This window comes from Egretta garzetta, unplaced genomic scaffold (genome assembly GCF_000687185.1).
Source record: "Egretta garzetta isolate BGI_Z169 unplaced genomic scaffold, ASM68718v1 scaffold248, whole genome shotgun sequence".
Taxonomy (NCBI): Eukaryota; Metazoa; Chordata; class Aves; order Pelecaniformes; family Ardeidae; genus Egretta; species Egretta garzetta.
In genome coordinates this window covers 106,434-121,225 of record NW_009260596.1, presented here as the reverse complement: position 1 = coordinate 121,225, position 14,792 = coordinate 106,434, and the positions used below count along the sequence as shown (strand labels likewise).

At 39.6% G+C, this 14,792-nt stretch overlaps 1 protein-coding gene across 1 annotated transcript in view; it reads right to left on the bottom strand.

Annotated features, from left to right (window-relative positions):
* Positions 1-12,116, bottom strand: part of SMYD3 (SET and MYND domain containing 3) — a 406,699-nt gene extending 394,583 nt beyond the window's left edge. The window contains exons 1-2 of the mRNA XM_035900270.1: positions 11,969-12,116; positions 10,476-10,575 (exon numbers count right to left, since the gene is read on the bottom strand). Of these exons, the coding sequence (XP_035756163.1) occupies positions 10,476-10,575; positions 11,969-12,116 (248 nt within the window). The remainder of the gene's footprint in view (positions 1-10,475; positions 10,576-11,968) is intronic.
* Positions 12,117-14,792: the final 2,676 nt, after the last annotated feature.

Sequence of the window (14,792 nt, the reverse complement as noted above, 5' to 3'; positions counted from 1 at the left end):
CTTACCAAAACAATACCCTCTTGTGAGGAAGCCCACTTATTTGTAACAGGAACACAATAAAGAGCGAGCTTGCTCCTCTCATGGTCTTGAAGAAATCAAAACTGTCTCCTCTAGTGGGACAGTGCCCATAGTTCAGTAAATTCACTGTATGTGACAGACTGAATACAGATGACTTGCAGCTATAAACATGTCTGGGACTGTTCCCCGTAATCTTTGAATAAATTTGCATATATTCTCATTGATTTAGATTGTTCTATAGAAGAGGACAACCATAGCATCATCTTGGATAATAATTCTACTGGGTTTAAAATAAGACATGAACTACCACAAAAATTCATATTAAAGAAGAACCCATAAAAATTCATAACTGACTCTTGAGGAAAAACGGATTCATGCAATATCAGATACAGCTAAGGCAGTTGTAAAATAAACACAAATTAACAAACAGACCTAGGACAATTTGCATATCATGAAGCCCAGATCCAACATTTAACTGAAGTAAACTCCAAGGTTCATACCCTAATTAATAAGAAACAAAGCAGGGTTTGCTCTGTTTCTTGTTTAGTATTAGCTACACATACAGTTTCTAGATAAAAGGGGGAAGCTTTGGGCTTTTAGCCACACTGTGCCTGATGGGAACAGGCAGTAGAACAAGAAGAAGAAAGCCATCAATCTCACCCTGCCTTTGGGCCACCAGCTGCTGCTGGGCTGCAAAGCCCCAGCTATGTTGCATATCCTGGTTCTCTAGCTCTAGTTAGTTATAGCCCAATCAACAAAATAGGTCTCCTCAGACCTCCCTGCAACCATTTCCTTTGTGTCATTTCTGCATTAATCTACTGTAATGCATTTTTTACCCAGTGTTATTCTTGAAGGCCAGCTGAGACTTCCTGTTATTTCAGGATACTGCAGCCAGACTGCTGAGGGAAATGGGTTGGTATGCGGAGTCTACCTTCGCTTCTTCAAACACCCTGGTTCTCAAACATTTCTGGTTGCAGTTACAGTCAACTGGAAATCAGTGCGGTGAGCCAAGACAGATGCAACGTCCATGCTGTTCTTCTGAAAGACGAGCGGCAGAATTAGCCTTCCCCTGTCAGTCACCCAGACCTGAAATAACACAGAACGGTAGCACAGCACACGGCTGAACTGTGCGCTGCAGTCCTGCAACTTCCAATTAAGATATTAGTGGGGTGGGGAGGGGAGGTCTGTGCATCTTTAAGGCACACCTTTAAAGGACACAGGAAACTGAAGGGTGCATACTATAGCAGGAGGTCAGTAGCATATTCTGCCTTCTTGGTTTTGTTTTGTTGGGGTTTTTTGTTTGGGGTTTTTTTTAAACCAGAATATGATCTGGGGTGTCACTAGGCAGCATGTTAGAGGGGACATTCTGACAGCTCCACATGGGGTAGCAACCCATTGCTTACTAAAATCGGTCCATTCTCTTGGTATTCAGAGAACAAGCTCACCTGCCCTCTGCAGAGGCACGCAGTGACAGCAGTAGCCATCACATGGTGCCCTTAACTTTCAGTTCTTGATCTCACCCTTCTGTGGACCCCTGCCCCACAAAATAACTGGCTTAGGCAGCCAGGGACATTCCCTTTTAAAAAAACATATTTCATTTTGTTCACAAACAAGATTGCTTTTGCGTTATTTTAGCCTAGTTTCTCCTACACTTACAGAATGCAACCAGTAACAGCTGAGCAATGCTCTCCCCCTTATAGCTCACTAGTTAGTGATGCACAGCCCTCACCAGAACTGTTACTGGTTTTTTGTTGTTTGGTTTTTCAGCAGAATGGGATTTGTTTCTTGTTACCACAGAACAGCTGAAGAATACATGATGTCAAGCTGCCTCTTGTTTCATGACGCAAACTAGTCTGAGAAAAATGTCACTGAAGGATTAAAAATAGTCCTGAATTGCAAAACTAAAGTTAAATATAAGCTCTGTCCTTCTCCATGGCATACTAGAAATTTTTTTTTTTTTTCATCCAGTATGTATGACAACCATGAAGATCATCTTTTAACTAGAAATGACACTGAACTGACTCTGGCAGAAGTCAAGACCAAACTCTTGTAAAGTTCAACTCCCTTAAAATCCATACACATATAAGAGATGTATCAGAAGGAAAAGCAGCTGGCAAAGTCTTTTTTTATCAAATAAATCTTTCCTCCTGTGCATTACATGATCAGATAACTGTTCAACTGTACTCCGCATGCTTTAAATTAATTCTGAGCCACCAAAACCCTTTCACAGAAAATTCTATGATAGCAGAAATGATCACATAAAGATGAATGATGTAAGACATACTCTGTTACTCATAGTAACTGCAGCTGATACATATAGATTTTGTGCATTGCCTGTTACAACTGAATGTGGAAGACTACAATAGTGCCTAATATTTTACTAATAAAATCCACAGGGTTTTTTTTTTTTTTTTTTTTTTCAGGTCACAGGTACACTTTTTATTCCACATAGTAACAGCATATGCAAATTTTATATTCTACATCATATACGCAAAATGGAGGGTTTTTTTTTAAAGCAGAATCTGCACAGCTTTTTCAGAGCTTAACTCAACCTTCATCTTTTCAGTTCTTCATACTCATTTTGTTCTCATTAGCAATTCCATTTCTTGGCTGGCAGAGTAATCAAATGCATCAAGCATCAATAGCCAGACCAAGCAAATAATTATCTCTTAGACACATACAGAGCTTTCGATTTAGCTAGTGTCTACAGAAGTAGTTTTAAACACTTCAGCACTATAAATAAGAGACCGGTTCCTGATTTAAGACCTCTAAAATTGAGCATCTTCTAGCCAGTGACCCATATTAATTGTTCATATTCTCCTAGACAATTCCCAATAAAGCAGATCTATCATTTGAAGATAACTTCGCATTTCAATGCTGAATATGCTTCCTTGTCTGTCAGAAAGACAACCATGAGCACTGAGGGTATGCTTACATCTGGGGGAAACCCTGCAGATTAAAGCCAGTGAGTGTCTGAACACAAGGAACCAAGCCCAGCTTACACAGTCAGCGTGACTGGACTCCCTCTTCATCTTTCCATTTTGGAATTTTTGTTCCTTCCCCAGTTGGGTTGAGTTTTTTGAGTAACCCTCCAGAGCTAACCTCCAGAAAAATGTCAGCCATCCCGTGTCATAGGATGGGATCTGTCATGAGGAAGGAACAGAGTGATTTATATACTACTGCATCAACAGTAACAAAGGAACAGTCTTTTAGTTCCAAGTGTGATCCACAACTTGAATCGCAAAATGTTATACAGAATAGTTCACAAGAGCAGGAAAAAAAACAAGTAGACATTCCTTGCGCATACATGTGGCAGTGTGCTTCACACCCCCACCCCCCCCGCCCTGGTAGCACTGCTTCACTGTCTACTTACCATGAATCTATAAGCACACGATTTATGGCGTAGAGGCAAGAGGTGACCATACCACCACCCTGACTACGGTCACTGGGTGGAGTGTGGTGGTGTGCTCCCCCCACCCCGACCTCTTCTCATAACCCTGCTCAAGTGATAACCACCTGTGGCAGTGGTGATAGATGCATCTGATCCTGAGGGATGCACCCACTGGATGTGGGGGAGACAGATAACAATACAATAGCCAAGGGCTACTGTGAAATGTGCCCACCTAAGCACAGAGGTCAGTATATAAATACGACAATGAGCCAATTATCTTCCCCCATCAATAGTGAGCAGCCCAAGAGCCCTTGGAGCTCTCCTGCACGGCAGCAGGCTGCACGTCAGGATCTCCCCATGAGCAGGTACGCCTCTCAAGGTTACTCCTCGAGGTTGAGAGATTCCTTACCACAACAGATTCTCGGTAAGTGACTAACAGCATGCTAACTCTGAAACCTTAGCTAAGTAATATAAAGGATTGATTGCACATGTATGATCCTTTAGACATTAACCATTGCCCAAGTCTGGGACTAGGATTAAATCCAGCCGCGCCTAGACCCCTCTCTGAGGAAGGGGTTTAGAAAGCAAGTGGATCTTTTCTGAACCTCATGACTCAACGGGAGGGTCTCCCTGACAGCTTTGTCTGACCCTGTCCTCTGTGCAGTAAATAAAGTGTACCTTGCCATCAAATCTTATCAACTATTGTCGCATTTACCACTGAACTTTGTAAACTCACTGTGTTACACCAATAAACTATAGTTTTTTGCCTCCCTTTCACTTTATGACAATACACTGTATATAAATCAGGCTTTAAAATTACAACTTTATTTTATAAGCATCAAAATCCAAATCCAGAGTCCAAGTTTTAACCAGAAGTAACTTTAGCAAATTAATTCATAATCCTACAGTCCTGAAAAGTGTTCCACATCTATGGTTTCAGGTGTTCTGCAAATAACAGGAAGAATTTATGAGGGGCAAGCAAAAAGTTAAAGGGGTTAAATAAAAATGCAATACCAAAATGTATGGAGATTTAAAGGATTTCTTTTGCTTGTGCCAGGCATATGAAATGCACATTTCACCAGTGCTAACAGATGTTCTGAGTTCTCACGTACTCTTGAAGTATAATTTTCTAATTCACTGCAGCATCTTATGGAAATGAAATAGCAAGAGTAAGCATTCGTTTCCTGAAACTTGAGTTCAAATCTTGATTAGGTCACAAATGAAGTGAAACAGCTCAAGATCATGCATCTCCTGCACCATATGTCCAATGTCTGTTCACTTCAACAGCAGTGGTTACGCTTACACACATCCTAAGGTCAGACCTTGTGTTCACAAAGAAGAGACCTACAAACTTAACGTATGCTGAAAAATCTGTTTGAAACTGCAAAAACATCTCCAAAATAGAGTGCAACTTCAAATTTCAGATTAGCTGAGGCATGTGGAAGGCATCAATCAAAACTACTGTTGTAGACCACCAGCTCCTGTTCTCTTGGAAGAAGATACATAACTGCACTCTGGCTGCCTAAAAAACACCAAAGTACCATAAAGCTGCAATTCATTTAATTTTGGCGGGTTTCACTTGTTTTTCTTGCTGCTGGCCATTTTGCAAGGGGGTAGACAGACTTTTGTTATTTTGCCTTTTTTTGTTTATTTTTTTTTTAATTTCTCTATCTCTATACACACACAGAGAGATTCAACACCTGTCAAGAAAGACGGAATTGTCTTAGGTCCTACAGCCCTAAGTAACAGATCAGTCACCAGCATAACTGACAAAAAAGATTCCACAGAATTACTGAAATAAATAATCTTACTTCTTATCCAGAGAAACTGTAATTGAGATAAGAGATTAATATTTTTGCAGTGAGGAAAACAGTCTAAATATTGTCAATTTCTCCCAGTAACTGCTATGACATTTTAAAAATAGAATAAAATAGAATTTTTATATGAAGGATTCCTCCAAAAGCCTGATATTGAAGCCATTACCATACAAAGCTTTGTGGTAAATCTCATTAAGTAACAAATTGACTTGATGGCCTATCACCACCATACGACCTTGTAGTATACAGTGCCAGCAGTAACCTTACTGCTATAATAAAACTTGTGTCCCTGAATGCACACCATATTTATTTGTTAAATACATCCTCAGCCACTGTAAAATAAAAGAAAAGGAATTAATGGGTTTTTTAATTAATTTGATCTAAAGTTGGTTGGGAAATAACTTCTTAAAAATACAAACTAAATTAGAGACTGTTAAAACATAATTTTCTATTTCTGTATTTCAGCTACAAGATAAGTTTAAGAGAACATACTGTTCTTCCAATTAAAATTATTCCAATTCAAATTAAAATCCAGCTTTTTTTATTGCATAAGAAGCATACATACGCCTAGAAACAAAATGCATGTGAACAACAAAATGCACTTTTGGAAATTATTAATTCTAGGAGACATAAGAATTCAAAAAATTTAAAGCCTTTTCTCTCTTTATTAGAAATTCTGATAGGAGATAATTGCAGGAGTGAGTCCACAGAGATTTTGTTGTTCCTGATTGTGAACTCGCATCCCCAACAGCCGTAAACAAGGCATACACACATCAAGGACAGACTTTACTGAATAGGTACAAGCTCAGGGAAAACTAGAGGTCATTTATTCCCACCAGTTGGAACGAATACTAAGGATTCATGGCAAGATAAAGCCAAAACATCTGCTCTACTAAAAGCTACTAAAAATTTGTGGCAAAATTGGAAGCATTTCAAAGCTAAGGAAAGTTTCTAACCTCGTCTGCTCTCAGAATAGGGCAGGATGGCAGGGAAGGAGGAGGAGGTTCCTGTTGGAGACCTGGGGGAAGGCACAGCCTGGGATGACATTACTAAACCTACAACCACCGATTAAACACTGTCTTAAGGCAAAAATTCTACACAATGAGCTTATCCATGCATTACGGTTTGTAGCTAAGTTATTATCTACAATAAACTGATAACCATTCATTAACTTCTGAGCATAAGAGACAACTGGCAAGCTATTTCATGCCTCGAAGAATTTACAGCAAAATGGGGAGCGGTAAATACACAGTACAGGTGACTTCGTATCTAGGAAATAAAATGAATATTTAAAATGCCGTTACCTTCCAGCTGTAAAATGGATCGACATTGACATGTCCCAACAAATGCAGTTTTTAAAACTGATACTGAATCCCTATGTGCTATCAAGCAGAAAAGCAAGCATAATCTTTCAAATAATAATAGACAGCTATTAGTAAAGTACTTTTTAGTAGAAATGAATTTTATAATTAAAGCCTAAGTGAACATATGAGAATGACTACCAAATAAGTTCCTTCACAAGCAGCCCTAACTACAAGGGTCATAAAATAGTATGTGTACAGACAGTTACAGTTTATAAGACTCCATGAGGGAGGTTAAAAAGAAGATAAGAAAATTAAAAATTAGTAAGTCTACAGTACAGTTGGTCTGAACAGACATACTCCCAAAGTCACAACTCCCAAGGAAATCTTTAAAGACAAGGAATTTGGCTCCATAATTATTTCTTGGGAGTTCTGTAAATTATTTAATCTGCCTCAAAGCAGATTAGAAAGGGAAGGATCACTGCAGAAGAGACCAGAGCCCTACACGGCTCTCCTCAACAGAAAGCCAAACATCACTGTATTCTGTGCACAGGAAGCACTGACATTGCTGAGAGCTACTGGTTCAAAGGCAGAACATGTCCTTTAATAATTCAATTCCTCCTGAGACTCAGGAGGATAAGATATCAGGAGATAAGAGGCTAAAACCAACTTTGAAACAGGACATTCAGAATTGCAGGCAACATCCACGTTCATTGGTACAGGCCGTGGTACCTACATGCTCTTCCACCACCAGGCAGTGTAACCACCCTGATGCCACCATGCAAACAGCCCCAGGCTCTCCAGCTAACCTGTCTAGCCTTGGTGCTTCCAGCCCACAGCTCTCCTGGCCAAACACAAAGACACAATCTTCTACTGCCCAGCCCAAAATCCAGTTCCCTCCACACCAGTTTGCATACAAGTTCTTAGAGATCTTTTCAATTAAGAAATCCTGTTCATTTAAAACACTTTTATCTTCTCTTTAAGATGTTTCTCAACTTCAGGAAATTCAAATCTTGTGCAGAAATTACAAATCTCTTCCTAGACCTGTAATTTCCACTTCCCCTTCATTCTTTCAAATGTTCCCATGAGTCACACAGAAGGGCCACAGCCTTGTAACTTTCCAGAGAAATAAGGACTGTAGGTCTCATCTTTCCAAATATGAGAGAATTTTTTTTTTTTTACACATACATGCAAAAAAATCAGAAAACATCTTTCATAATCCTTCATACCATACATACATTGTTACTTTAGCTTCCATCTGCTAAATTCTCTTTGATTTGGTAAGTGATTTAAATCACACTACCATCCACAGCAGACCAATACTATAAAAAAATTGACATGTTCTTCCTCTACAATCAGTTTTTCCCAGAAATATTCCATATCCCTTCTGCTTAGAGCAGCTCTCTAGGTTATGTCTCCTGAGCTCATTTCAGGTAAACAATTTTTCACACTGACATTTTCTTTAGTCTGGTGTAATTCAGATTCCACCAGCTCCTTTTCTGTTTTGTTTTGTTGTTTGTTTTGTTTTTTATGGTATTGGTTAAGCTGCTTTTTTTCCCCACTCATACACTTTTTTCTTGGCCCAAGGACAAGCAAGTTTCACAGCTTTTGAAGCTAGAAGGAACCGTCATATGATCTAGCACCACAATATTCTGATCTGGCAAATTGCATGGGCCATAAAGTTTTGCACAGCAAAGCTTTCAGCTCTGGCAGAATTAGGACATATTTTAGCAATTTTGAAAAGCCGTGTTGATTCTAAATATATGTATAAATCAGTTGGTGTTGGACTTTTTCCTAGTGGTACTATTAAATTTATAGCAGATATGCCTTCTGCTGCCTATAATCACATTTTAAGGAATTCAAGTGGGCTAAGGTCAAGTATTGCCCTTAAGGTGATATACAAACATATAATTATTTTCTATTTTACATGCTATCAACAACTTCTAAGTATATGGGTGAATGCAATAAACTTCAAATCTCTCTCAAATAGGCAAGCAATGAAAGACCTTATTCAATTTCACAGATGAAGCCAGTGACTAAACAAGGGCTCTAATCCTCCAACTATGCATCTGAGCTACAGGATCATCCTTCATCTGTTGTGTTCCTCATATACACATTAAAATATACCCATCAGCTGAGAATATCTTTAGTTTTATACTTGAGCAAGACCAATTAAAAAGGTGAGTGCTGCCCTTTGCTTTGATTGACCCCCTATCCCAAGCTGTTTGTCAAAGACTGTTTACAAAAGCTTCATTCATCTGGTGGCAGAAAGGGAGGAAAATGACAACCAACCCTTACAAGTGAGAAATCTTACAACAGTCTCCTCAGATAAGAACATAAGTCAAGTGACATGTGTTATTGCAAAGGACATTTCTATAAAGGCAGTGAAAAGGAACAGAAGAGTAAACCTTTCCTGAAACAGTGAATAAAAACACTACAAAAATGAAACTACGTAAGTCTTGATAAATCCAGTAACTTCCTCATCAGTGAGAAGTTGGCTGAATACATATCGCAGCACAAACACACACCCCCCCACCTCCCATACATTTTTTTATTTTTAATCCTAAATCCTATAAGGGGCATTAACTCAGCACAAGTGAATCCAGCCTGTGTTATATTTTTTTTATGTATATATATACATATATATATATATATATGCACAACAGAATTCTCCAGTCAGCACACTTTTCACTAGAAAGGCGAGTCCAGTAAAACAACCTCACCCCAAATTTCCACAAAGTCTTTATAGGGGTCTAATTGGTTTGCATACAATGCTCAGTATGTCTGCACTCCTTATGGAGTTCCATTAAAAATCTAATTTAAGTAGTTTTGACTTATCAGAACACACAATAAGGCACTAACCACATAAAATAGTGTAATTCAATCAACGTGACTGCCAAAGCGGCAAAGGCTATTAAGTGGCAGCAAAAGCCACATATGAGCAATATACAGACTGACTGCATGTCTAATAAAACACTAGGTATCTATTAGAAGTGGCAAGATTAACTTGTTTCAGTAACTGGGTTGCTAACTAAGAGCCTTTATAACTCTCTTGCTATTATTATGCCTGACCTGCCACTCTTTTCAGTGCTCATCAGCACAGTTCATCTACTGTCTCAGCCACAGAAAAGGACACTCTTAAGTAAGAGACGTTATTCTGTGCTATTTTAAGGAATAAAACCAAAACTATGGTCTTAAAAAAACCTAATGTAATTCTGTAATAGACTGTAAAGATAAAAATACATGCCATTGCTATATCTGCTTTATATCTGATATCATACATATCATGTGTGGATCACTGTATAGATTTTTTTCTCCTGGGGCAAAAAACTTCAGACAAATCATCAGATGTTCAGTTTCACACAGTATTTCAAGAAATTGTTTCCACAGGTATTCCATCTGTTGTACAGCAGTATCAACTAATAAGACAGTTTTAATATGACAAGTGGATAAAATTTGTAAATAGCTGAGTAGCCAGCCTCATTTGCTAAAACAAAGACACTTATGAACCTAAGCCTCTGAAGTGGTTTTCTGTGCCACTTCAATTTTTCTTTTTAATCTTCCAGTCTGGTTTTGCTTCTTCAGAAATGTGGACTAAGATAGCTTCAACAGCTACAGGACTCGGAGTCAATGCACCCTAGAAATCAAAGGGAGCTACAAAAGGTACAGACCCACATCAAGACTCAACCAGTGCTTAGAGCATCTGGATCCAGGGTTTGATCAAAAATATCTCAATTTTTTTCATAGGAGATTAAACCGCAGAGCACTAGCCTAGCGCAAACCTTACTCATCCCATACAATACTTAATAAAGATTCCTAGCGCAACAATCTGCAAAGTGGTACTTGAATTTACTCCTCACACACAGACAAGTTGCATAGAAATGGAGGAGGTAAAATTTGTGAGATATCCTTTTATACACAGCAAGTGTTCCTTGATACACCACTTACCTCAGAAGGAGCTGCAAGCTTGATTTCTGTGATGGAAAAACACCAGCCAGGCCACGGCAAGAAGGAGTGCTACAGTTTGTCTTATGAGGGAGAAGTAGTACTTAAAAAAAAAAAAAAAAAACAAAAAAAAAACCAAAACCAACCAAACAAAAAAACACCACACCACAAACCAAAACACCAAGACAGCACTCTAGCTTGAACCTTTATGGTAAAGCAAGCTGCTTTTAAGATTTCTTGACAAATAAATAAAAACAAGTTTCTGGCCTTTGAGAAGCATGAAATACACCGAACAAAGGTTTTACATAGTAAACATACATTGCATATTTCATGCTCCACATTTCCTGAGACAAATCCCTCCTCTTTGGGGCAAAGCTTAACCAAACACCTTGTCTGAATTTCTCTCCCTCTACTCTACCATGACCTTTCCCAGGAGCAAGAATGCCACCACCACAGAAATCATCGTTTCAGTCACTAGCACATACACTTAGCAGTTGAATGAGCCATTTGAATTACATTATCTGAATGAGCCATAGTCACTTGAATTGTAAAAAAGGGCTTATAGTTGATAAGAGTGTTTTTACACCCTCTTCCTTCTCAATTATGATCTTTTATTCCTTTTCTGCACTTCTACATCATAACCACTCCTAATCACACCCTCCTAATAAGTCCTTCTCAACACACTTGCTGGCTTTTTTCCTTAGAATGCAGAAACCTGGTTACACAGGCAGTGCACAAACACTACATGAATGTCTGGGCAAGCCCTCCCCAGTGAAGCCAAGTTTTATTTCCTGCATACTGACTGCAGGATCAGGTGCTCTGATGCTCAGAGGCTGAGAAGATAAGTTTAATTTAAAAAAAAAAAAAAAAAAAAGTATTCAGTCTTTAATTTTGCTTAAGTTTGAGCAATCAAGCTAACAGCAGAACAAGCCCTGAGCTGAAGGCAGCTAGTAGCTAAAGTGATAAACAGGAAAGCTAAATATTGCATGAACAGGAGATTACAGCTTGAGTTAGCATAAGAATTACTCACTGGTGCTCAACCAGTTGTGCCACTTGGCACTGACCCTACAGTCATAGGGACACTAAACTGAAACTAATGGTAAGAAATGCTTCTAGGGAAGTAAACGACAGCAAAACCACAACTGGGTAAAGGAATGAAGGTGTGGCCTGATTGCCCAGGACTGACCTGGGCTACAAGGTGGAAAAAGTCCTCCTCCACACTAACAAGCCAGTTGGTCCTGCACTCCTGAAAGCCCTGCTTCTCCTCAAGACACCCATAAAAACTTGGAAATTTCCCTAACCGCCCTTTTTAAGGTTTCATTTTTAGCTACAGCAGACTAAAAGTTATCGCCTACCAGAAGGCACAGCCCTGACTACCCAACCTTGACCAGTCCCTTCAATGGCTATTTCAGCTCCTCTCTCCCCCAGCAATAATTTGATTCAGGGGCACTGAAAAATTTTTGTGTTTTGGTAAAGTATATTTTCTGCCAGCTTACCTCCCTGCACCAGTATATCACAGGTCAGATAAACTGCCAGATGAGAAGCAGAAGGAGCATGCAGGAAGGAGAGGAAGGACTTGGGGAAGCCATAGGAGTAACCTGTCCTTTCAGCAGCTTCTAGCCAGCACATCAGGTAGGCTGTCATGCGGACCCATACCCCACTTCAAAACATGAATAGGTGGGGTGGAGAGACATGCCAAGAATTCTATATGCCTCGCCGATATCATTTTGAATAATTCAAAACAGCTGTTACAACTGATTCTGAAGAAGAGTGTAGATACTTCAAGAGAAAACAGCATTATCCCATACACCACGCAGACAAAAGCACGTAGTGGCCTTTGACTACAGCCACAATGGAAGCAACCACTAACAATTAATGAATTCCAATGCCTATAGACAAGTTATCATTAATAGTTCTTTAAGAATTTAAGCAATAGATTCTCTAATGCAGGGTAAAACTTTTCAGCAATTACACAAGACTAAAAACTTTCTTGGGAGATATCTGGAACTAATTGTGTCATTACATATTATATTAGCTAGAAGTTACCCATATTTTAATCATTTATGTTTTCCCTCGTAGCGCTAATTTTAATTTTGTACTTGCACAATTACAATTCACCCTGAGAAAATGAATACTAAAGATAATCCAATTCACAAACTTATTTTCATGGCTTTATCATTTACCACAAGCAAAGAATATTCATGCAGAACATTATTAATAATTTTCAAACATTAGTATTATGGACTGCACTATGCAGGAAATAAATATAATATCAGGCGTGGATTGCAGACACATAGTAAAGCCTAAATTCAGAAGAACTTGTAAGATGACTACAACTTAAATTTTCAGTTACAGCTTGACAAGACAACAATTTTTATATAATACCTTTCAAATTACATAGCAGTATAAGCATGGAAATTGTAAACACAAACCCACAACGCGGTAAAACCTTTAGGGACTTTCAAAGCATGGCTAAACTTAAATTTTCATTTTCCATAAATGACAGACATGGCAATAAACACTTGACCTGGGAGAATTTATTTTTAACAATGCCTCTCCCTTTTCTATTTCTTCTATTATTAACAGGGGCAAAGCCAGGTCAGCAGCAGAAGGCATTAACAGCAGCCTCGAGACAGCAAGGCAGAGGAAGAAGGAGATGGGCAAGGACCCACACCTTGCCTAATGCAAGCCCAGAGCATCTGAAGCAGTAAGGAGGCACCTACCAAGGGATATTCCTAACAGGAACACAAGAAACTCATGACCACTGTAAAAGGTGCTGTGAGGGAGGCAAACCAAATCAACAGGCAGGCCAGGACAACTGAGTATGAACGCCATCCTGAATATCAGAGCTTCCTCCTTCCCCACCTTCAACCTGACTCTGAGCAGAAGGAAAGGGACATGGAGTCTGTAAGTGTAATTACTGCTACGGGATTTATTCCTCTAGACAAGCATTTTCAGGGCCTTCTCTGGAGGAGACACTGCAGGAAAGCACAGTCAATAGTCTATTCTCTTCACTCTCTTGCAGAAGATTTTCCTGGCAGCACAAGACAGCAGCCTGGAAGCCACTTCTCCTATGGCTCCAGCTGGGATAATGACAGAAAAACACACTTCTATCCTGTTCTTTGCAAGGTTGCTTCAACCTTCACTAGGTAAGATGACATGGGGGAGGGGAGTATCTTCTTAGGAAAATGGTACCTTTTTTAGGCTATTAGTCCTCTAGCTAGAGATACAAACGTTTCTGGTGGTGTGCGATTTCTTGGGTCTTAGGAAACATTCTCACACATCTACATGGAAACTGAAATTCTCATACTTTGTATAGCTCATGTCTCATATACAACTTGGTTTCACATCCTTTGCCCTTACTTCACACAAAACCAGATACATAAAGAGACAAGAGCACTGCAACTGCACTCCCTAACTGCTTAGCCATAAATGCTGCATCGAGTTATAGCACAGAATTCCCAGGATTATCCTACCTTAGAATCAGAAAAACATACCTGCTCTTAACAGTCATGCTGTATTGACATTGTGATTACTGCTAATAAGATATAATTTGTTTATATTCCTCTACTTCATGCAAGGTTATATGTCTTGAAAACTACTGGAAATATGTCTGGAACTTTGTCACTGAAGGGACATGAAACACACCATACTTCTCACATCTTAAAAATGTTATTGCCAACAAACTCACAGCACCAAATCATGCTGACCAACTTAAATTAATTTATGTAGTAAGCCTAAGAATTATTTTTCCATATACAAGTTCAGGCACATGGAGGCCAGGGAGGTAATTCGAGATAGCCAGCATGGCTTCACCAAGGGCAAGTCCTGCCTGACAAACCTAGTGGCTTTCTATGATGGAGTGACAGCATCAGTGGACAAGGGAAAACCAACAGACATCATCTATCTGGACTTCTGCAAAGCCTTTGACACGGTCCCCCACAACATCCTTCTCTCTAAATTGGAGAGCTATGGATTTGATGGGTGGACTGTTCGGTGGATAAGGAACTGGCTGGATGGTTGCGACCAGAGGGTAGTGGTCAATGGCTCGATGTCCGTACTGGGACTGGTGCTGTTTAATGTTTTCATCAATGACTTAGACAGCGAGATCGAGTGCACCCTCAGCAAGTTTGCGGATGACACCAAGCTGAGTGGTGCGGTTGACACACCAGAAGGACAGGATGTCAGCCAGAGAGACCTGGACAGGCTAGAGACGTGGGCCTGTGTGAACCTCATGAGGTTCAAAAAGGCCAAGTGCAAGGTCCTGCACCTGGGTCGGGGTAACCCCCAGTATCAGTACAGGCGGGGGGAAGAAAGGAT